This window comes from Dreissena polymorpha, chromosome 9 (assembly GCF_020536995.1).
Source record: "Dreissena polymorpha isolate Duluth1 chromosome 9, UMN_Dpol_1.0, whole genome shotgun sequence".
Taxonomy (NCBI): Eukaryota; Metazoa; Mollusca; class Bivalvia; order Myida; family Dreissenidae; genus Dreissena; species Dreissena polymorpha.
The window spans coordinates 48,181,526-48,207,359 of record NC_068363.1 but is presented as its reverse complement, the minus strand read 5'-3'; the positions used below and the strand labels follow the sequence as shown (position 1 = coordinate 48,207,359).

General features: G+C 36.9%; 1 protein-coding gene across 3 annotated transcripts; it reads right to left on the bottom strand.

Annotated features, from left to right (window-relative positions):
- Positions 1–542: 542 nt before the first annotated feature.
- On the bottom strand, positions 543–25,469 carry LOC127844194 (centrosomal AT-AC splicing factor-like). Of its 3 annotated transcripts, XM_052374264.1 has the most exons (10): positions 25,393–25,469; positions 22,104–22,152; positions 16,728–16,891; positions 15,725–15,823; positions 13,159–13,225; positions 10,681–10,734; positions 8,369–8,524; positions 7,616–7,733; positions 3,320–3,452; positions 543–2,036 (listed from the first exon to the last, which is right to left on the bottom strand). In XM_052374264.1, the coding sequence occupies exons 4-10, from the start codon at positions 15,802–15,804 to the stop codon at positions 1,535–1,537; spliced, it is 1,110 nt and encodes a 369-aa protein (XP_052230224.1). In that variant the 5' UTR covers positions 15,805–15,823; positions 16,728–16,891; positions 22,104–22,152; positions 25,393–25,469; the 3' UTR covers positions 543–1,534. The 3 variants fall into 3 exon arrangements, with proteins under 3 accessions (XP_052230224.1, XP_052230223.1, XP_052230222.1); XM_052374263.1 differs by lacking the exon at positions 22,104–22,152 and having other exon boundaries at positions 25,393–25,422; XM_052374262.1 differs by lacking the exons at positions 22,104–22,152; positions 25,393–25,469 and adding an exon at positions 21,715–21,910.
- Positions 25,470–25,834: the final 365 nt, after the last annotated feature.

Sequence of the window (25,834 nt, the reverse complement as noted above, 5' to 3'; positions counted from 1 at the left end):
AAAACCGAAAGTGAGATTTCTAGACGTATATGTCCATTTCGACAAATGTGATTATTTTTAAGTTTTAAAGCGCAAAAAAGACGGATAACTACCTTGTCATCATCAGATATATTCTAATTGGCATAGATAAAATGTGTTTCTTATTTATACTTAAATTCACTGTGCCAAATAAGTTGAGTGGCTTTAACCTCTTAAAAGAATAATATGAGGTGGCCATGGGGCACCAGATATGGGGTCAGTCTAGCCATAACACATGCTCCACTCCCTCTCTGGGAACATTTGCCAGATCTCTGAAGAGATCAAAATAATAATACCCAGGAAATGGATATTAGAAAGCATTCAAAGGCCTTAGTTTCTATTCTGCTTAATAGTTAATACTACATGATTGCACAAGTTAATTGTGTGATGTTGTATTCCACTAGCCAGCAAGACCAATCGAATACGATGTCACAAAACCAGTGAGTGCAATAAAACTCATCGTACACCAGTTGTGTACTATGGTTATCCATTTATTATACACCTCACAATAAAAGTAAATCAAATACTATTGAAAACAACTTTTTTGAAATCTGTATGTTTACACAAAAGAACAACAAATCACATTTTAAAAGACATACATAAACTATGTGTATTATAAATACATGTCAGTCTTGATCATGTCTAATAATAGAAACAGGTTTTTTGTCTCTTAGAATATGTTGGATATTTACAAAACATGCCTACTGAGTATTCAGCGGTTAAATACAGAAACACATTTCACACTTAAATATTGAAATCTTATCCAATAGCATTATTTTATTGAATTTTAGCTTTCAAGTGAAAACGTGCACAGGTATATAATAAATAGGTGTATAATAAGCTACAATATACAGATAACCAAATAATAACTTAAGTTTATCCAAGTGATACACCTGTTTGTGACTGATATATTGATATATAGACTTGAGTATTTAAGAGTCACCAACCTAGAAGGATAAATTATAAAAAACATAAATCAATAGCACTTTTCAACCCTTTACATAAAGTATAAAGGTATCAAATTCAATATAATCTAGCAGAATTTGGTTTTCATCCCAGATATGAAGTATAAAGCTATCTTAGGACAGCACTTACTCTTGACCCATCATTCCTCTTCAAGAAGCTTATGAAAATGAAAACAATAATGGTAGACGTTACATATTTCATTCAGTTTTGGGGGCTTCCCCTAGCTTCAATTTTTGTCTGCAAATTTTTTCTGATATTGCATAAATTCTTCAGAACATAAATACTACATTTTACTATTTTATGGATATTTATCAACAACACATGTCTCCAAATAGAATTTAAATAAAGCCGACTTTGTCAATTTGTAGACATTGGTCAATTTGTAGGCATTGGATAATTTGGTGAATGGCAGAGTGAGCCCTGGTATTGAACTTCATTGATCTGGGTCAAAGACATTGACCCAAGGTGCACACCAAGACTTAATTAACTTCCCTTACTATGATCAAAATCTCTTACAAGGGACGTATTTTGAATGCACAGATCCCTGCTCTTACTTAGTAATTGTATGCGGATCTAATGACAAAATTGGAGTTTGTATGAGATGAACTGATGCTGGATTGTCCTCTCTTATTCTCTTTCTCTTATAAGGCACAGCAGTAGAATCTGTGATGAAATTACTAGAACTTTCTATTCTTGTTTCAGTTAAAACAGAGTCTCCCAATGCAGACCTGTTTACTGCATTGAAGTCTGTTACATTTTTATAACCAGCGTTCTGATTGGCTGTTGATGCAGCAGATGTTCTGTAAGGAAACATCTGATTGGTATATTGCCCTGATCCTGACCAATCAGTGTTAATTTTACTTGCTGCAGGCTCCAATTTTCTTTTGTAAGGAACAATGCCGCCACATGAAGTAACCGCTGATGCAGGTTTCTGTGAAGTATTCAATGGCAAATGTTCATCTGAATTGTCCTTTACTATAGAGGTGATAGTTGAGGAATATTTCTTGTTTAAGGATCCTCCACCTTTCTTCCATTCTTTTTCAAAATGCTGCCTGAAACAAAAAAAACTAGAGCTTTGTCACAGATGTGACGAATACCCCCACATGCCGCATTGACACATAATATTTTGCATGTCTTCTTCACAAAAAACAGCGGACACCATGCTCAATTTTTAAAACGCACTAAGTGACCCCTTGACCTAGTTTTTGACCTAGAAAGGCCCATGTTCTAACTTGGCCTTAAGATAATCTCCATAAAACTTCTGACCAAGTTTGGTGAAGATCGGATGTAAACTACTTGAATTAAAGAGCGGACACCATGCTGAATGTTAAAAAACACACTAAGTGACCCAGTGACCTAGTTTAAGGCCCCGAATGGCCCATGTTCAAACTTAGAGATCACTGTCCTAGAGATCATTTAGATAAAACTTGTGACCAAGTTTGGTGAGGATTGGATGACAACTACTTGAATTAGAGAGCGGACAACATGGTGAGGTTTAAAATGCACTAAGATACCCAGTGACCTAGTTTTTGACCCGGCATGACCCATATTCAAACTTGACCTAGACATCATCTAGATACAACTTCTGACCAAGTTTGGTGAAGATTGGATTAAAACTACTTGAATTAGAGAGCAGACAACATTGTGATGTTTAAAACGCACTAAGTGACCCCGTGACCTTGTTTTGACCCGGCATGACCCATATTCAAACTTGCCCTAGACATTATCAAGATACAACTTCTGACCAATTTTGGTGAAGATTAGATAAAAACTACTTGAATTAGAGAGAGGACAACATGGTGAGGTTTAAAACACACTAAGTGATCCCGTGACCTAGTTTTTGACCCGGCATGGCCCATGTTCGAACTTGACCTACATATCATCTAGTTACAACTTCTGACCAAGTGTGGTGAAGATCGGATTTAAACTACTTGAAATAGAGAGCGGACACCATGCTCAATGTGGAAAACGTACTAAGTGACCCTGTGGCCTAGTTTTTGATCTGGCATGGCCCATGTTCGAACTTGGCCTTCAGATCATCTAGATAAAACTTCTGACCAAGTTTGGTGAAGATCTGATGAAAACTAGTTGAATTAGAGAGCGGAAAACATGCTGAATGTTTAAAACGCACTAAGTGACCCCGTGACCTAGTTTTGACCCGGCATGACCCATATTTAAACTTGCCCTATACATTATCAAGATACAAGATAAGTCAGAGAATCATAAATTATACTGATCATAAAGAACTGTTCTTTTTAAAAACCAGAATTCAGATTTCACTTAAACATGTCAGATCTTTCAGAAAAAAAAGCAGTGTCCTGCTTATTTTATTCACTTGGACTGAAGTCGCCTCCCTTTGCTCCAGACTCTTCCAAATGAAGGTAACCAGTCATGTGACACTGAGTCGGAGTGGTCAAAGTTGGCACCAACCCGTCCTGCTGGTAGCTTAGCTTTCTTCTTTTGTTCCACTTCAAACAAAACAAAACTTTGAAAAGTAAGAATAAATAGACTTATAAATCTACAAAATGTATGCTTTTAAAGCACAACAAGGGACAAAATTTTCACAAAACCAGGTTTTCAGTTGAAAAAAAGTCTGATAAAGGGAGACAATTCAAAATGTGTATTGTTAACCCCCTTGTGTAAAATTGACCTTGATTTCAATTAGAAAACAAGGGCTGTTTGTAAAACATGCATGCCGCCCATATGGGCTGTCAGTTGTAGTGGAATCCATTGTGTGAATACGTTTTTTGTCACTGTGACATTGACCTAGTGACCAGAAAATCAATATGGTCATCGGCCAGTCATGATCAATGTACCTATGAAGTTTCATTATCCTAGGCCTAAGCGTTTTTGAGTTATCATCCGCAAACCATTTTACTATTTCCAGTCACTGTTACCTTGACCTTTGACCTAGTGACCTGACAATCAATAGGGGTCATCTGCCAGTCATGATCAATGTACCTATGAAGTTTCATGATCCTAGGCCTAAGCGTTCTTGGGTTATCATCCTTTCATAGTTGTTTCAAAATCAATCTATTTTTAGTTGTGGCGACCTTGACCTTGGAAATGTTGATGTAATTTTTTCGTGCGACACACCGTCAAATAAAGGTGAACAAATGTGCCAAATGATTTTAAAATGTCACAATGAATGACATAGTAATGGCCCAGACAAGCTCATTTATGGCCATTTTTTAACTTCATACTCAAATTGTGACCTTGACCTTGGAGATATCGACGTGATTCTTTCGCGTGACATACCATCTAATGATGGTCAACAAATGTGCCAAATGATTTTAAAATCTCACAATGAATCTCAAAGAAGTTGCCCGGACAAGCTCATTTATGGCCATTTTTGACCTTCAAACTCAAATTGTGACCTTGACCTTGGAGATATCAACGTAATTCTTTCGCGCGACACACCGTCTAATGATGGTGAACAAATGTGCCTAATGATTTCAAAATCTGACAATGAACGACAAAGTTATGGCCCGGACAAGCTCATTTATGGCCATTTTTTACCTTCAAACTCAAATTGTGACCTTGACCTTGGAGATATCGACGTAATTCTCTCGCGCAACACACCGTCTAATGATGGTGAACAAATGTGCCAAATGTGACAGAGTTATGGCCCGGACAAGCTTGTTCCGCCCACCTGCCAGCCCGCGCGCCGACATTCGCCAATCTAATAACCATTTTTTTTCTTCGAAAAACCTGGTTAAAAAGAGTACACCAAAGCAAATAGGAGCATCAAGCAAAGTATTAGAGCAGACAAGCGCAACTACCTAGAGACGCTTGCAACAGGGGCGGAAGAGGAAGCCTATCAGAACAGAACTAAAGATCTGTACTCCATCACCAAGAGATTAGCAGGAAGGTTTCCCAAGCCAGAGAGGCCAGTAAGGGACAAAAATGGAGGAGTTATAACAGATGACGAAGAGAATCCAGGAGCTTCTCAACAGGCCAGCTCCTGCAAACCCACCGGAGATTCCGCCAGCTATTAGCGATCTGCCAATCAAGTGCTGCACTCCCACAAAGGAAGAGATCAGCAGCGCCATCAATCAATTAAAGAACGGCAAATCTGCAGGACCTGACAGCATACCTGCAGACGCGCTTAAGGCTGACGTGGAGACCAGTGTGGAGCTACTACACCGGCTCTTCAGCAAGATATGGGAAGAAGAAATTCCATCAGAGTGGAAAGAGGGTTAACTCATCAAGTTTCCAAAGAAAGGCAACCTTAGTTCCTGCAGCAACTTCCTAGGTATCACACTGTTGTCCATCCCAGGAAAGGTGTTTAATGGCATCCTGCTAAACCGAATGAAAGACGCAGTAGACCAGCATCTCTGTGACCAACAAGCAGGCTTTCGAAAGGAGAGATCGTGCACGGATCAGATTGCAACCCTGCACATCATTCTGGAACAATTCCTGTAGTGGAATTCGCCATTGTATATCAAATTCATTGACTATGACAAATCGTTCGACAGTGTTGACCGGGAGTCCCTCTGGAGACTTCAGAGACACTACGAAGTGCCAGGAGAGATCATCAACATCATCAGGAATGACCTGCAGAATTGTTCATGGAAGACGGCTCAGGGAACGCCCTTGAAGTGAGAACCGGAGTGAGGCAAGGCTGCTTACTCTCATCTTTCATGTTCCTGCTGGGTAATGAAGATGTAAACAGAGCAGAAGCAGAATGGAATTCAGTGGACTCTCTGGAAACAGTTGGAAGACCTTGACTTTGCCGATGATCTTGCTCTTCTCTCTCACACCCAACAACAGATGCAGGAAAAGACAAACATGGTAGCGGACAACTCAGATAGACTATCAACAGCGGGAAGAGCAAGGTATTCAGGGCCAACGCATCCAACAACACACCCATCACAGTCCAAGGCGAGGCACTGGAGAAGGTGGACAGCTTAACCTATCTCGGCAGCATTTTGGACAACCAGGGAGGAAGGGATGCAGATGTCAGAACCTGCATCGGTAAAGCACAAGCAGCCTTCCATCAGCTGAAGAACATCTGAGGATCCAGCGAAATTGGCATCACGGCAAAGATTAGACTCTTCAATACCATTGTGAAGCCACTACTCCTCTATGGAGCAGAGACCTGGAGAACCACTGTCACCACCATAAAGAAAATACAGGTCTTCATCAACACCTGCCTCAGGAAGATCCTCAAGATCCTCTGGCCAAACAAGATCCCCAACAAAGAATTATGGAGAAGAACAAAGCAGCAGCCAGATAAAGAAGACATTCTTCAGAGACGTTGGCGGTGGATAGGCCACACACTTCACAAGCCTGCATCCAATATGACAAGGCAAGCAAAGGAAGAGAGGGTGGCCTAGAAACACCGGGACCTGGATGCAGATGCTAAGCAGATGGGCAAAACATGGAGGCAACTAAAGATACTAGCCCAGAACCGAGACGCCTGGAGCAAGCTGGTTAAGATGGGACCACAAGCAAAGATGAGAGAGATGAGATGACGATAAAGACAAGGGACAAAATTGTCACAAAACCAGGTTTTCATTGTGAAAAAAAAATCTGATAAAGGGAGAAAACTCAAACTGAACTTTTGAAATGACCAAAAAAAATTAACCCCCTTTGTAAGTTTTTTTTTTTTTTTTTAAATCTATTTTTAGTCGTGGCGACCTTGACATTGGAGATATTGACGTGATTCTTTCGTGGGACACACCGTCCCATGATGGTGAACAAATGTGCCAAATGATTTTAAAATCTCACAATGAATGACATAGTTATGGCCAGGACAAGCTCATTTATGGCCATTTTTGACCTTTGAACTCAAAGTGTGACCTTGACCTTGGAGATATCGACGTAATTATTTCGCGCGACACACCGTCCAATGATGGTGAACAAATGTGCCAAATGATTTTAAAATCTGACGATGAACGACATAGTTATGGCTCGGACAAGCTCATTTATGGCCATTTTTGACCTTTGAACTCAAAGTGTGACCTTGACCTTGGAGATATCGACGTAATTATTTCGCGCGACACACCGTCCAATGATGGTGAACAAATGTGCCAAATGATTTTAAAATCTGACAATGAACGACATAGTTATGGCCCGGACAAGCTTATTCCGCCAGCCCGCCAGCCAGCCAGCCAGCCCGCCAGCCCGCCAGCCAGCCAGCCCGCCCGCATTCGCCAATCTAATAACCAGTTTTTTCCTTCGGAAAACCTGGTTAAAAAACAGCTTTAACCCTTTTTTACTCAGCAGCAAAGTGAAAATGGCTATGAGCAAACAGCCTAAAACCAGAACAGCCTGTGAGTAACTCGCAGTCGGTTCAGGTTTTATGCTGTTTGCTGCTCATCAGTATCTAAGGGTTGGAAATGAATCTTTTCAAACTTGAATATGTTAAAAAAAAACTTAAATTTTATTCGATTTTCTAAAGGACTTCAAATGCGTCAAAGTGCCTTTCTGACTGGTGAAGGGTTAAGTTCCTTTAATAACAATGCCATATGGCCTATAATGTACATTGTTTAGTACTTGTTATACTACTCAACATGATTATATATTAGCAGGGAAATACAAATGTGTTGAATCTAAGGAAGAATGGTACGGACTCGTAAAAATAAAATTTGAAACTATGCAAGATAGATATAAAAGGCTACACTACAATGCTTTGTGAAGTCTGCAGCTGTGGGTCCAATCTCAGTCCTGAGGCCATCAGACTCTGTCTGCAGCCAGGGGGGCAGGGCTCCAGAGTGCACATTCCCCTCCCCTGGGGGCCCAGCCTGAAACATGTTTTAACCAGTCATTAATAAACACATGTTGAGGGATAGATATAGTTCAGTAAAAGCAAAAAAATCTTAAACAAGTTATGATTAAATGAAGTTTGGTAATAGCAACAAAATCACAAACAAGTTATGATTAAATGAAGTTTGGTAAAAGCAACAAAACCACAAACAAGTTATGATTAAAACTTGTGAATGTATCTATAAAATACAATTGGTGGCATATTTCAAATACAAATGTGCTTAAACATAATTATGTTAGGACAATATTATCTTGAAATAAGAGATGTTTGTAAAACAGTTTTGCTCCTTAAAGGTTAAGTTCATGAAAAATGGACACAGAGAGTGAAATCTGCTAAAAAGATCACAGCTTGACCGATCATTCCTTAGTTCACGGGGTAATCAGGTTAATTATAAAACTTTGGTATGATATAATCCAACCAAAATAATGATGGAGTCCATGAGATAATCTTTGACACTTGGTTGGCGTAAGGAGAAAACAATTTTTAAATAGAGGGCATATTTGTAAAATATCTACTAACCAACCAGCACTTCAAAACCAATATATCTCCAATCTTTGATTAAGTATCTAATTCAGCACTCTTCACTTTGTACAATAAGAAATATCCTATAACCTGGGACACACAGGCTAGACCTTCTGCATGCGCCATGATGGTGCGCTTTGGTTTCTGGGTCACTGATTGGCTGGAATCCCATGCTGATTGGTTCCCCACAGAGGTTGCAAAGTGTGACTGGTTCACATTGCTGGTACCCTGCTCAGCCTGCATTGACTGTGCATATTCAGGAATGAAATAGGAAACACTTGCACGATTGTGTAATACAGATGATAGTCACAGATGGGGGAAATATTTGTTTAATACTTAATTTTTACATTAATTTTAGTCCATGTTAAAAAGTCCAAAACCATAAAATCAATAGATGTAACCATACTGAAAACCTGCATGAAATCATTTCTGAAGTTAATTCATATCAAATTGACTTATTCCTAATCAATTCAAACAGAAAAACAAATCCATTTGGGGGCATTCTCAACAATACCCGAGATATTTACAAACATATAAAAGAAGCAATATATGTCTATTACTACTGGAGCTGTGGGTTCTTCTGGCATACCGAATTCTTAAATTTCAAATTACAACAAAGTCCACTTTTTACCCAACTAAACCCAAATTAAAACATAGCCTTGTCATTTTGGAGACAAACATTCTGGCCATGTTTCATCTTGATTGAGTCACAAATGTGGCTTCTAAAGTGGTAATATGGGTTTTCTAAGATTTGACCTTGTCATTTAAACTTTGAACAAGTGTGACCTTGATTCAAGGATATCACCAAGATAAGCATTCAAGATTCATCAAGGTTGAGTCATTCATGTGGCTTCTGAAGTGGTTATAAAGTTTTTGTAAGATCTGACCTTGTTACCTATTTTTGGACTTGTATTTGAAATTGGTATATAAATTTTAACCAAGTTTTAACAAGATTAGATAATACAAGAGGGCCTGAAAGGCCCAAAATTGCTCACCTAAGATACAAAAGAACTGACCTGTCATGTGCAGCCCATGATATCATAAGAACAAATGTTTTGACCTAGTTTCATGAAGAGTGAATTATAAATGTATCTTTTAGAGTGCTAACAAGGTTTAACTATAGCAGTATAAGGATAAATTCCCCACCCCCTTTTTCAACAGACCGAAACCATTATCAAACTCAGCCAAGATATCATTAAAACAAATATTCTTACCAAGTTTCATGAAGATTAGACAATAATTTCGTGAATAAATGTGACTTTAAGTTTTTGCTAAAAGCCATTTAAGGAAAAATGCCCAGCCCCCTGGTGGCCTTGTTGTTCAACCAACACGAACCATTTTAAACAAGATATCATTAAGGCAAATCTTATGACCACGTTTCATGAAGATCAGACACTTAATGTGGCCTCTTGAGTGTTAGCAAGGTTTTACTGTAGCCATATATAATCATATTAAGAAAAATTCCCAACCCTCTAGCGGCCATGTTTTTCAACCACCCAGAACCATTTTCGAACTCGTCCAAAATATCATTTGAACGTATCTTCTGACCAAGTTTCATGAAGATCAGAAATAAATGTGGACTCTAAAGTGTTAAAAAGGTTTAACCATAGCCAAATATAGGCATATACAGTAAAGTGCCCCGACCCTGGTGGCCATGTGTTTGAAAAAACCGGAACTATTTTCAAACTTGTCCAAGATATCATTTGTAAAATGTTCTGACCAAGTTTCATGATTATTGGAAAATAAATGTGGCCTCTAGTTTGTTTACAAGGTTTAACTAAAGCCATGTAAAGAAAAATGCCCCACTTCTTGTGGCCATGTTTTTCAACCGAAAGGAACCATTTTCGAACTCGTCGAAGATATCATGGGGACGAATCTTCTGACCAAATTTCAAACAGATCGGACAATAAATGTGGCCTCTAGCATGCAAATGTTGATGCCGCACAAGGAACGACAGACGAAAGGCGATCACAAAAGCTCACCATAAGCACAATGTGCTCAGTGCTCAGTTGAGCTAAAATGTATGGCCTTTTGTGCAATACAAGCTAACAAATGACCACACAGGACGCATGATGCCAGGTAAGGACTGACGCAATAGGTCACCATCAGCACTTCTTGTTCTTGTCTGCTAAATATGATTTAAATTAAAACCAAGTAAAATTCTAAAACCAAAGACACAATTAAATTTCTGTGCTAATAGTTTTGCAAAAGCAAAAAGCCTAAACCACATGTTTACATTTCTAATATTATCATTCAAATAAAATCAATTGAAATAGCTATACCCGTTTAAATAACTCAAATGAACTGAAATTGAATGCTTCTGAATCAAAAGTGAAGGTCCTAAAACACATGACAATTTTGACAGTTTGGATACAGTCTCCAATACTGCTGACTGGTTTAACCTCTGTAAGTCGTTGACATCTTAGATGTTCAGAGGCAGAAAGAGTAGCAGCCAACTGAAATTAAATACAAATGAGAAAGTCTAACTTTTCAAATCAAACTCCAATGAAAACAAGACATTGTCACAAAAATGACACAACCCTGTGGAGCTTTGTCACGTGCAAAGTTAAAGGGCACATTACTCATAAATATGTGGATAAGTGCGTATACAAATCTTGCAGATGTTCACCTCATGTCTCATGTTGACAACATATTTCAAGTTTTAATTCATGGCTTCAGAAATTTGGAAGTAGTTTGCTTCACAAACAAATTATAATTTATGTGGACAGACAAAATGATTGTCCAAATGACAGAGACCGAGTGACTCGGATACAACCCTTCTTAACCTTCCTTAGCAGGTGATGTAGTGAGTCTGTGACATGCATTTTCATTTATTCTATATGCACATTACAAATGCTGATATTACAATAGCAAGCTTTTTGCATAAAAGTACCCAACAGCAATTACTTGCCTTTCACAAAAACTTAATGGAATCCCAAATAAAAAAGAAAATAAATAGAAACAAGAGTGCCAAACTGTCACAAGATACGCCCGTTCGAAGGTTTTGGACACCATGCTCAATGCTTGAAATGCACTAAGTGACCTCGAGACCTAGTTATTGACCCGGCATGAACCATATTTGAACTTGACCTAGATATCATTTAGATGTAACATCTGACTAAATTTGTTGAAGATAAGATGAAAACTACTTCAATTAGAGAGCGGACACAATGCTAAATGCTTGAAATGCACTATGTGACCTCGTGACCTCGTTTTTGACCCGGCATGACCCATATTTGAACTTGACCTACATATCATCTAGACACAACTTCTGACCAAATTAGGTGAAGATCAGATGAAAACTACTTCAACAAGAGCTTGTCACAGTAGTGCCAAATCCCAGCCGAAATGTGTTTGCTTGTATGACAACATTTGTTTTAGAGAGTAGAATAATATTTGTAAAAACAAATAAAGGGAGATAATTCATTATGCTCTGGACAAAAATTTACTTTGAAATTAAATAAAGGGAGATAATTCAAACACTAAGGTAGATAGAGTTATGGTTCTTAGTCACTGCACTTCTACTACTTGCCATCGGTTTATATTTCAAGTTTCAAGTAAATCCCTTTAGTAGATATAGAGTTATGCTCGAGACAAAAATTTACATTAAAATTATATAAAAGGGGAGATAATTCAAAAACTAAGGTAGATAGAGTTGTGGTTCTTGGTCACTGCACTTCTCCTACTTGCCATCTGTTTATATTTCAAGTTTCAAGTTAATCCCTTTAGTATATTTAGAGTTATGCTCCGGACAAAAATGTTCTTTAAAGTTATATAAAAGGGGAGATAATTCAAAAACTAAAGTAGATAGAGTTATGGTTCTTAGTCACTGCACTTTTCCTACTTGCCATCTGTTTATATTTCAAGTTTCAAGTAAATCCCTTCAGTAGATTTAGAGTTATGCTCCGGACAAAAAATAACTTAAAAATTATATAAAAGGGGAGATAATTCAAAAACTAAGGTTGATATAGTTGTGGTTCTTGGTCACTGCACTTCTTCTAGTTGCCATCTATTTATATTCTAAGTTTAAAGTAAATCCATTGAATAGATTTGGAGTTATGCTCCGGACAAAGCTTCGGCCGGACGGACAGACGGACAGGACCAATTACTATTTGCCCGCCGAATTTTTTTTCGGCGGGGATAATTAGAGAGCGGACACCATGCTAAATGCTTGAAATGCACTATGTAACCTCGTGACCTAGTTTTTGACCCGGCATGACCCATATTTGAACTTGACCTACATATCATCCAGACACAACTTCTGACCAAATTTGGTGAAGATCGGGTCAAAACTACTTCAATTAGAGAGGGGACACCATGCTAAATCCTTGAAATGCACTAAGTGACCCCGTGACCTAGTTTTTGACCTGGCATGACCCATATTCGAACTTGACCTAGATATTGTCTAGGCACAACTTCTGACCAAGTTTGGTGAAGATCGGATGAAAACTATTTGAAATTGAGAGCGGACACACTGCTTTGGACACCACCCGCCCGCCGCCCGCCAAGGGTGAAACTACATGTAATATAATATGTCCCGTTTTTAAAAACAGGCGTATAAAAATGACTCTCACCTGTATAAAATAAATCGACAATGTTTCAATGAAAATTTATGACAAAATTCAACTTGTCATAGAAATATGATGTGCATAAAGTACCCACTTAGTACATCTTTAAGCAGTGGAATCATGTTTATAATCAACATCTATGGTATGTGACTGACACCAGCATAATTTATCATATCAATAACACATACATTTCATGGGATTACACCATTTGTTTGGGGTGTATTAAAAATGTACTATTTAAATTGAGTATTTATATCATGAATAATTTTACACAAATCAAAATGATTCAAAGATAATCAATAAAAGACAAACCTGTTTTATCTCTTCTGTTTTGGCCTTTTGATATTTCTTCACAGCAAGGAATGAAGATTTTTCAAATCTAGAAAATTAGACCGACATTCTGGATATTCAATATAGAAGTAAACCATTAACTGCTCACAGGTGGTTAGCGTGTAGCTATGATATTAATAAATGAAAACATCGTTTTGAATGATAAATAATCATATTATAACGAAAAATTAACTTTTCTGAAAAAAAGAATTCACTATCAAATATATATAATTATATATATTTGATAGTTGTTGTTTTCTTTATTTGATAGTGAAATTTTTTTTAAAGAAAAGTTAATTTTTCTTATAATATGATTATTTATCATTCAAAATCATTTTTCACTTATTAATATCATAGCTACACGCTAACCACCTGTGGAACTGCTTAATTGAAACAAGTTTAGTGATAAAACCAATTTTAATATTTGGGAGGTATATGTGTCATGTCTAGTATGAGTGCTCAGTGTCATACTGTTTGGCAACTGGTTCATCGCTATTAACCCTTTGCATGCTGGGAAATTTGTCGTCTGCTAAAATGTTGTCTGCTGAATTTCTAAAATGAGAATTTTCTTCGATTTTTATGTCCCCCACTATAGTAGTGGGGGACATATTGTTTTTGCCCTGTCTGTTGGTCTGTCTGTTGGTCTGTCTGTTTGCGCCAACTTTAACATTTTGCAATAACTTTTGCTATATTGAAGATAGCAACTTCATATTTGGCATGCATGTGTATCTCATGAAGCTGCACATTTTGAGTGGTGAAAGGTCAAGGTCAAGGTCATCCTTTAAGGTCAGAGGTCAAATATATGTGGCCATAATCGCTCATTTTATGAATACTTTTGCAATATTGAAGATAGCAACTTGATATTTGGCATGCATGTGTATCTCATGGAGCTGCACATTTTGAGTGGTGAAAGGTCAAGGTCAAGGTCATCCTTCAAGGTCAGAGGTCAAATATATGTGGCCCAAATCGCTTATTTTATAAATACTTTTGCAATATTGAAGATAGCATCTTGATATTTGGCATGCATGTGCATCTCATGGAGCTGCACATTTTGAGTGGTGAAAGGTCAAGGTCATCCTTCAAGGTCAGAGGTCAAATATATGTGGCCCAAATCGCTTATTTTATGAATACTTTTGCAATATTGAAGATAGCAACTTGATATTTGGCATGCATGTGTATCTCATGGAGCTGCACATTTTGAGTGGTGAAAGGTCAAGGTCAAGGTCATCCTTCACAAGGTCAAGGTCATCCTACAAGGTCAAACATCATATAGGGGGACATTGTGTTTCACAAACACATCTTGTTTTCAAAGAGTACTATCAGAATAGCCAACAGTTTGGATCCTGATGAGACGCCACGTTCTGTGGCGTCTCATCTGGATCCAAACTGTTTGCACAGGCCTTTAAAATTCAGTTCCAGCACTGAAAGAATTAACCCTTTCCCACTTACAGGAAAGTGAAAATGGCTATAGGCGGGTATCTCGCAGACTGTTCAGGTTTTATGCTGTTTGCTGCTCATCAGGGGGTTGGAAATAAAGCCTTTAAAACTTCCATTTAGTAAGAAAGGTATTTAATTAAATTCAACTTTCTATGAGACTACAGATGCGTCAACAACGTATCTAAGTGGTAAAGGGTTAATAGAGAACAACGTGCTATTTAAAGCTTTTTCTCATGCTGGTGAACAAACGTTTTGCTTTGTTTTTAATTGCAAGATACCATGATTCTGTGTTACAGTCTAAATATTCATTATAGGTCAATTTTTTTTTTTTATCTTCCTTTAATTTACCAGGGTCGCTACCCATAGCAGGGGGGAATTTTCGCGGCTACTTACTATCTAATTATTACGTTTGTTCATGTTTGCACTATATTCATTGCTTATTTTATAATTTAGTATGTTTGACAAGATTAAATTAAAATAGAATTGAGATATAATAATCATGAGACATCTATCTATATAAAAAAAAAAAAATTTTTTTTTTTTTAGGGGGAATTTTTCCCCAAAAAAGGGGAAAAAAGTATACTTTTCAGGGGGGGGTAATGCGGCCGAATTTCGGCCGTGCATTTGACAGATTGAGGGCCCTGTTTACATTTGATATTTACAACTGTTGTAATCTGCTTTTCATTATTAGATGCTTAAATATGAACTAAGATATTTGTTACAAAAATTTAACACATTCAAATGCCTCTGACAGATAGCAATACCATTTCCTTTGATTTAGGTTGCTGAATTAAACAAGAGATGTGTTTTTCAGAAACACAATGCCCCCTAATGTGCCGCTTTGAATTTTTTAATTATTTGACCTTTGACCTTGAAGGATGACCTTGACCTTTCACCACTCCTAATGTGCAGCTCCATGAGATACACATGCATGCCAAATATCAAGTTGCTATCATCAATATTGCAAAAGTTATTACCAAGATTAAAGTTTTGTGACGCATACAATGACAGACAGACACATACAATGACAGACAGACAGAAAGGCCAAAAACAATATACCCCTGATCATTCAAACTGGGGGCATAACAAAAAATTCCATTCAGTTGCTTACATGGTCAAATCTGCTGGTGTCAGAATAAACTTTGGCCTGCGCTCTTTCTTCACTAGATTGTCCCAAAAGAACTGGTCCATACTGGCTCTGTGCTCATCACTACAACATATAACACAATAATCATATAGTCAAAGCATTTATATAAAATAATTAAATAATAATTTACATCATATGACATAATTTGCTGAAACTCATGAACATAAGTCAAATCAGTAACAGACTACCAGAAAATACCCCAGATTGATAAAATCTAATAAACAAACTGATAACCCAACATTTGTACTGAGGAGCTGTGCTCTGTGAAAAGGTGGTTTAACTCATGTGCGTTGAGTGTCGTCACAGATTAGCCTGTGCAGTCCCTACAGGCTAATCAGGGACCACACTTTCCCACTAAACTGGATTTTTGCTAAGAAGAGACTATCTTTAAACGAAAAATACAGTAAAAGCGAAAGTGTCGTCCCTGATTAGCGTGTGCTGGCTGCACAGAATTATCTGGGATGAAACTTCATGCACGTGACTTAAACCCCCTTTTAACATAGCACAACCCATATAAATCAAGGCGCCTGATCCCCCCACCTGCTGATGTGATGCAGCAATCCTGAGCCCAGCACTATACAGTCCTCTGTAACCTTCCTGCTGATGTGATGCAGCAATCCTGAGCCAAGCACTGTACAGTCCTCTGTAACCACATGCTTACCTGCTGATGTGATGCAGCAATCCTGAGCCCAGCACTGTACAGTCCTCTGTAACCACATGCTTACCTGCTGATACGATGCAGCAATCCTGAGCCCAGCACTGTACAGTCCTCTGTAACCCACCTGCTGATGTGATGCAGCAATCCTGAGCCCAGCACTGTACAGTCCCCTGTAACCACATGCTTACCTGCTGATGTGATGCAGCAATCCTGAGCCCAGCACTGTACAGTCCTCTGTAACCCACCTGCTGATGTGATGCAGCAATCCTGAGCCCAGCACTGTACAGTCCTCTGTAACCACATGCTTACCTGCTGATGTGATGCAGCAATCCTGAGCCCAGCACTGTACAGTCCTCTGAAACCACATGCTTGCTCGCCTCTATCTGACAGAAGTAACACCAAAACTTGGCACCAGATTCAAATCCTGCATCTTGGACGTCCGGACTGAATAGCGTGGATTTAGCATGAACAATCTGAAGGATCAAGATTCAAGTCCATGATCTGTTGTCATGTGGTTACTAAAATGACCTGCCTATTGTAATAAAAACACAGACATTTAAAAATTGCAAATGGTAATACCAAAGACATTGAACATCATATATTTGAGATTGCTTTAAAAGTATTGCTAAATATTAAAATCAAGCAGCAAACAAGAACATCAAATCATATCTTTTACACTTAAACAGGTAGACAGTAAAGTATCACTTTTGAAATATTATTAATGTTAAGCATTTATTTTCATCATTTTGTACTGGTACTTTTATTGTTGGTGAGCCCCTAAAAATACGGATGGGTCTATAAATTTAGAAAGCTAGGGCCCATTCGGGCAACCAGGTAAACAAGTTAATTTTTATTCCTGATCACTTCATTCATTAATATTCAATCTAAGTAGAAAATGTTAACAACATCTTCAGGTGTTCTTTTGTAACTGTTTTTTTGATGGGATCAAACCCACCCCCAGAATTGCAACAATCCAATCCTATAATGTGATTTAATTTCAACTTATCACAGAATAAGATTGATGAGAAAAGCAGCGATGCCAAAGTAGGTATAATTTGTCAGGGCCCTTGATCTGCATTTCATAGGCCGAATAGGGGAAAAAATCTTCCTAAATTTTTTTTTTCAGAAAGAAGTTTCCCATGTCAGATGATTAATCTCAATATTATTTCAAATTCATCCATTCAAAAATTCTAAATTAAGAGAAAAAAAATGAATATATTGCAAACATGTTCAAATGTAGTAATGAGAGAGTAAGTAAAAAAAAATCCCCATAAAAGGGAAACGCAGGGATAATGCCACCTCATGAGGGACCTGGGTACCTTCCCCTGATGGCCCGAGAGGGCCCTGTTTGTAGTAGCTAACAATGATGCTAGCTGAAAGTTACATGGCTGTTAAAATAACTAAATTTGCAATTTGTTTTGAACAAATCAATTAAAATATCTGTCTATCTACACTGTCTAACTTCCCTTGCGGGTATTATTGACACGTAAATATGCTGAACTGTTATCCTTATTTGAATCAGGTACTCCACTTCAGCTATTTAAGTTTAGTCCAGTAAAATTATTTTGGGCTAGCAAAAGTTTTTAATTAACACACCTGATATGCTAGTTGTTTATAATGCATAAAGAATGGAAGCTAGTGATGTTTTCTTTGACACTAACAAATAATTACACAACAAGTGCACATGAATCTTTGTGAACAAGTAAGTCATAAGGAAGATGGTCCTTCAACATGATCTCTTTGCAGATCCTGTTTAATGGTACCCTTCCTACTTGTACTCTTGTTGCGTGAGTAAAACTCAAATTACTGCTTAATCGGGCGGTTTGTCGCCTATCGGGGCTGGAACTTGGAAGAAACATACCAAAGCTTTTGTAAGAGGCAGTGGCTAGTCGTACAGCCCCGTACGGCTAGACAAGAGGCTAGCCGTACGGCCCTGTACAGCTAGTCAATAGGCTAAAAAAAACAACAACCAAGATAGATCGATCCCGACGTGGTTGTAGAAGTAGTTGTTGTTGTATAGAAAACTCGTTGATTTACGACACACAAAACGTCGTCTTTTAACTAATACTTACCAATTAATATAAACACAGTTTGCAACATTGTTTTTATTTTGATAATTTAATCCAAAGTTTTCATGTTAGCAGGTGATTTTCTATACTGAACATGTATACAAATGACCAAGGACCCTAAAAATCTCGCAAATCTGTGTGAATTGACAGTTTGACGTAATCAAAGAAAAGCCGCTTCCTGTCTACAGGCATAACTTACTCAAGTAAACACGTTCAACGAATGCATAAGGAATGGTTTTAATTGTCGGAACAAAGTCAATTCTCTGCTCGCTAATGCATTAATTTTCTCTTTGTTTGTAGGTTATTCTATTGATTGCTAAAAGGTGGTAACTATTGAGTTGATAATTGCATTTAATATTCACAGTTGTATTCTTGTTGCGTCGACATTCTAAACAATGTTTACCAGTAATTATGGACCAAATCGGCAGAGTGACATTCACACATGTTAATCCCTTTTGTCAAAACACCGCAGACAGCAGTCTACACAATAGGTCAGTAGACAAGCTTTGCGTGTTTTCATAACGTCAAACACTTAAAATCCAGTTCCGCCCAGATGTCTTCTTTAATCAGTTTACTATACAATTAGTGTTAAAATAATTACTCTACTAAAATACCGTAACGATAAAGATTCGGCGTGTTCGATTTGAAATTATTTTAGAGGAAATATCAACTTATTCGCGATATAATTTCGTTAATAAATACCAAAGAAACTTTTAACCAAAATCAACAAAATTCAATGTTCTCTGCGCTACAAAGTTTGTATAAAAAAAATCAATACACGCACGCTTTGCAAGAGTATACATTGTACCTTGACCTTGTACATTGCAGCATAATTTTCGCGCGCTTTTGTCCGGAAATATACATGACTGTATATTGGAAGCATTTGTAAACGTCGTGTTAACAATTAAAAATTGTAGTGTGTTTCGGATTACGAATTACTTTTCTCATTTGGAAATTTTACGGAACATTTATTCTTGTGTCATATGTGTTATGATTTAAATATTAATTTGTCAAATGTATTATATTAGACTAATTCATATTGTAGACGTACCTGTGAATTAAAAAACATAATTTTTATACGTATTAATTTTCTATACAATTTTTTATACATGTACTACAGTATTTAAACAATTTATTATAACAATGTTTTTATGTTTTGGCATGCCCAGAAGCACACTGCTAACGCGGCGTTGCGCGGCGATCACTGATAAGAACGGAAAGTGTCTGCATTTACCGACTAGCCTAAAGTAATACACGCCGCGGGAATTAGCGAACGCGGCGTAACGCCGAGCGTTTTATCGAGTTCACCTCGCTCTTCCAACGCCGCGTGAACACTCGCTAGCAGAAAAAACCCCGCGGAGGGAGCGCGTTTTTTGGGGAAAACGCGTGGAGTGTACTGTAGCCTTTCCAATGGAGATTGTCTAGCCGTATGGCTGTTATAACACATAAATATATTGATGTTTTGTTGTTGGAAAAAAAAAAGAAACACATTAATAACATGTTTCATTAAAATAATAGAATGTCTTCATATTCATGAAAATATGTTGATTTTATACTTTTTTAACTTCAAACAGGAAACTATTAGAACAACTTCCTAAATAAATCAGCATAACTAATGTCTACATTTTCTCAATGCGGTCGGACTTTAATGACTAAAGACTCAGCAAATAATTTCTTTCAGCCACTAAATAATGTGCAACAGAATAAAGGAATATCAATAATGCGAACGCTATCCTATTTACCTCTGATTTCGATTGCAATTGCCTTCTGATTTGAAGTTCTTCCCTCTATGAATACAACTGTATGTAATTTCCGACACTTGAAGATTTTCATTGAAAGTTTTCTTAGGGGATCTGCTTTTAGCAGCCTCAATTTTCCGTGAACTAGGTTTGTAAAACTGTACACAATTTGAACGCTGGTACAGTTCAATTTTGCCTAATAATTAGGCAAAATTGACCCGGCCTATTAATACACCATAAGTGGATCATTTTCCCCAACAGTTTAAGACACGGTCATTTTCAGTGAACTGATATATTGCTTGTATGAAACCATCTATTTATCAATTGTCTAAAAGATAATTAAATTATTTGTGTAACTCGATTTCTGAGAACTACCTTTGACGGTTGCTGTCATTGAATTTCATAATATCGATGCTGCAACTTATTAAAATCAGTTTTTCACACCTTACTTAGGAACGTTGACTTATTAAAGAATCAAATCAGAAACCAAATTAAATTATTTGTGCTACTCAATTTCTAGGACCTAACTTTGACGGCTGCCGTCATTGAATTTCATATTACATGAAGGAAGCCATAACAGATAAAGAATTTTTTAACTTTTATGAGCTTAAACAAATTTATTACTGATTAACAGCACTGTCAATGACAATTCTATACTTTATAAGCCGTATGGCTAGACAAACTCCATAGGAAAGGCTATACGTACAGAGCCGTACGGCTAGCCTCTTGTCTAGCCGTACGGGGCAGTACGACTAGCTTTTTGAAATAATTCAACTCTAAGCTTTATAGCCCAATGGGCTGCTTAGATGTGCAATGCCCTCTCTCTTGTCCATGGGTGCAAAATAATATCAACAATGCAAGGGTTAAGGAACACTGAAACTGCAAGAACTTATTAAAGTTTACCTATATAAACCACAAACTCATCCAAATGGTACCATTAAAGCAAGAAATAATTGATTTTATTGACTTAGGTTTTGTTTTGTACGCTGTATCCGCCATATTAGAAAATTGACCCAATATTGGTTAGGTTGCAGTACACCAATATTTTGCACGTCGGGTTATGTGCTCCAGCCTATAAAGTCGAAAACGATGTGGTATTCTATACAGAATACACTGTTTCAAATTTAAACAAAAACATGTCAGTGAGAAAAGTGTGTTGAAACATCGTCGTGTTTTTATAGGTAGCATGCAACCGATAACATCCGTAGGTTGCGATTCAGGTAAATTTAACATGTTGTGATTCAGGTAAATTTAACATGTTTATTTAGTTTATTCATTATTTTCCTCAATTTGTCTCGAACGCCGTCTGTTTAGTGAAGCGCACGGATTCGCTGCGCTGAACTGAACCCATGTTTATGAAGGGGTGCATATGGACTGCCAGAGCCACCATAGCAAAAATTATCAAAGGCTCTGGGAGTCCGTTTATAAGGACTATACGACTAGCCACTGCCTTTGGCTTTGTAAGAACCATTCCATTAACAAAATTACCTTTGTTTCAAATTTTTGCAGTATGTTGTTCAAAACAATCTGATGTCGTTTAGAGTAAACATGTTTCTTCCCTAAATTATTATTTAATTTACACATGGAACAATATTTATATTGTTTAAAACTCATAATTATGTGTTGTTGTTGTTGTTGTTTTAGTTATTATTGTTGTTGTTGTTGTTGTTGAATGAAAGACATTTTAATCGATTATAAATGAGGCATTAACCGATTACAGTACGGAACATCAGAATCAATACAATTATAATTACACACCAATAAATCGCGTTTGTTAATCTGTATTAAATGTTTAGTGTAACTGCAAAATTAAATATTGAGCAGCCTAACAGTACCCATATTGCTAAAAGATACATTATAAAAACGCTAATCTTTACTCCTGTATCATGTATCGATCGTCTGCTTCTACTTTCTTTTTGTAATTTTCTGAAAATACAAAAGCATTATACATGTTACGTGACTAAAATTATTTCTTTTTCCGAAAAATATATGTATATGGACTAACCTAGTTGCCATAAATTTCTTTGAGAAGTAAGTTCATTAAAATACAATACATCGATATTATATATCGTTAGTAATATATTTCCGACTTCCGCGTTTATTTAATGATCAATATTCTTATCATCAAAAAATCATTTTGTGTAGACAGTGTTCATGTGAGATGTGTTTGTTAAATTTCAGGTCTCAGTGAGTACATTACTTCTCCAAAAAGTATTAAAATCGGGAATGGAAAGGCATCTAGTCAGACTTTTACGTCACGCTGATTCGCGAGACAAAGTTGACATGCGGCAAGATGGGTATACATCATTACCCAGCTTACAGAGACATATTGGAGGTCTGACGGAGGAAAAGTTGAGGCAGATCGTGCGAGTTGATGAGAAAGGAAGATATAGTTTAAAAGAAATAGACGGAGTTCTTCATTGTAGGGCAACCCAGGGTCATTCTAAGCATCTTGGGGTCGATCTGAACCACAAGCCCGCTACGTCCCTCGAGTTAGCCTACCATGGCACAAATCGAGGAGCGTGGGAATCCATCAAGCGCGAAGGTCTGCAAAGAGGTAGACGCCAGCATATTCATATGGCTCAAAGGCCAACAGAAGAAGCAGGTATTCCCCGCTCGTCTGCAATCACTGTTATCATTGCCGTTGACGTTAAAAAGGCGATTCAACGAGGCGTTAATATAACGGTTTCAGAAAATGACGTGGTGCTATCTGAAGGACCCATATGTCCGTGCTTGTTCCGATCTGCGAATGACAGAAGTGGAAGTGCACTTGACTTTGGATGCCGACTTCATCAATAAGTATGCAAGTTTGCTGGTCACCAGTGCGCAAGTGATGGTGTTTATATGTCGAATATTAGCTTATAAATGTGAACTTTGACACAGACCGTATTTATATGTAGAATATGTGTGTGTTACTTTTACATTGGCTATGTTTGTATGCAGAATACTTGATGTTGTAAATTATTGTGAAGCCGGTAAAACCTATTTTATTTGTTTTTTCTTCCCATGGTTATTATTTTCATTTGTGTACACATTATTTACTTTCATAATTGTCATACTTGCAGGTTATTGATCTTCTTTTTAAAATTGCAAGTATATTATAAATCGTGTACCTGTTTTTGCTGTAATTGTTGTGTTTATGCTTCTTAGGTGCTTATCAGTTTCGTTAACTTCATATCGCTTATTTTATGTAATTGTTCTGACATAAACAGAGTAATCACAGATATTGGTATATAAATTGTTCTATATAAAGGAGAAAAGTGCAAACATGTGATCAAATATGAACGTTTGATAACATATCTAGTAACAGTTTGCATATATGTAGACCAGCTCAAACATGATACCCACAAAGATATTGGGTAAACTGATTGCACTTAGAATTATTGGCGTCGCTCTGGAGAGCGGCGACTAGTTTGTAATGCATTTTTTCGCTTATGGGAGGAGAAGTTATTTTACGGATCAATGTATATATTTTTGTTTTAAGAATATCTTTCATAGTGGTGATTTTTTGTGTAAATGAGTGTAAATAAGGACTGCATTTGTGCCTATTACATTTATTACAACATTTATTGCCAATAATGCAAAGCTAAGTGTTTTAATTAATAACTGATCCACAACCGATCACAGGGGAAAGATCACAGGAACTGGGCAAATACGCGAAACTTTCTGGTTTTGTATAAAAACAAAACATAATCAAAATATATTTATTTTGTAGTTTTTGCTTACTAGTATTTAGTGGAGAATCAATGTAGTACGATATTTGACGACCTATCGCGCAAGCAAGTTTATTGGAAGGCGTAGTGGTACAAAAACGTTCAATGTATTAGTTTATTAATAGACATATAATAACGATCGCTATACACAACTTCATCAAATAGCAGTACATAAATGATGTCAGCCGGAATAGCTCAGTTGGGAGAGCGTTAGACTGAAGTTGTTTACACAACAATCATCTAAAGTCCCCCGGTTCAATCCCGGGTTCCGGCACGAACGGAACAGTTAGGCGGCTGACAATTTTTTTCAGTCAGGTTAATAAATATAATAAAGCTTTATTTTATGTAGACATTTTAAAATCCATTTTACTACAATTTGACATTTTTATTAAAATTAATGGATGCCGCATGGTGACAACGTTAATTAAAATTTCTTACATCACTTAAATATCTTATAAAAAAAATACACGTGTTTTTATATTAACAAATGAATGCAACCAACACATCTGTTATCCATGTATTTTTATGGTTGGCTATCATAGGCCCTAAGTACTATCCCTACCACATTTAGAGCGCGAAGCGCGATACGTATTATTGATTGTAACAATGAGTTGCGATAAAGGAAGCAGCCGCTTATCAAGGAGGAGCTGTGTCCCAGCAACCCGTTTCCCTAGAGTCAAGCACTCCTCAGAGTTTTTTTAAGAACCACATATAGAGCGCAAAGCGCGAAACGTATTACTATCCAGGTGGTATGGGCCCTTTAGCATTATCCAACCATTACGTCCATAGTTATCTTCCTTAGAATTTCGAAGTCCAAAATTTTCATCCGATTGTTCCCAAACTTGCACAGGTTTTTTATCAATGAGGACCCAACCCAAACTCTATATGAGCAATATCGGACCATAAGTCCAGAATTGTCTCTTTGAATTTAAAAATAAAAGTGAAAAACTGCTTGGTTAGGTGATTATGTCAACATTTTTCATCAGATTCTTTCCAAACTTACAGTGTCTTCATATCAATGAGCATTTTTACCTCATTTAAATTGAGAAACATCGGGACAATAAGTCCAGTTTTTTTTTCTATTAAATTTGACAAAATAAACAATTTCCACTTGTTTAAAAGATTTCACAACTTTCGTCTGAATCTTTCCAAACTTGTTAAGTGTTTTTATATCAGTACTACTCGAACCCTATTGAAAATGATGAATATCGGGGCAATAAATCTATTATGATCTTTTAATGAATTTCAAAGTATTGTGAAATGCAGCTTCTTGATGCAATTTACAGTTTTCATTCATTTTTTTTCAAACTTTAACAGTGTTTTCATATCAATGAGTACTCAACCCCTATCGTAAATGAGCAACGTAAGAATAAGTTCACAATCATCTCCCCTTGAAGTTGAGAAAACTATGAAATTACGCTTACAAGATGAAGCAGATTTTTTAAAAACCTACACAGTTCTGTTCCATTAATGAAAACTGCACACGGATGCCAGTAAAAAATGAAACCAATGTAAATCAAATGAACTTTGAAATATTTGGGGGTTACAACACAATATCATAGATAATGGTTATTTGGGGGTTATAACACAACATCATAAATAATGGTTATATGGGGGTTATAACACAAAATTATAGATAATATTTATACCAGTATCTTTTTTTTATTTTGTTTAAAATAATCGGCCAATATAGTAATAATTACAGTAGAAAAAAATCGTTCAATGTAACTTCATTGAGTGCCTTTTACACTGAAATTCCCGACGCCCTTTGATGCTTTGCATCAATACTTATCTTGTACAATAAATTATTACGAATGTTAAGTTCAAAACATAGTATATACCAAAGACCTATCGAATACAAAGACCTATAGAATACACTGTATTGTATAGGTCTT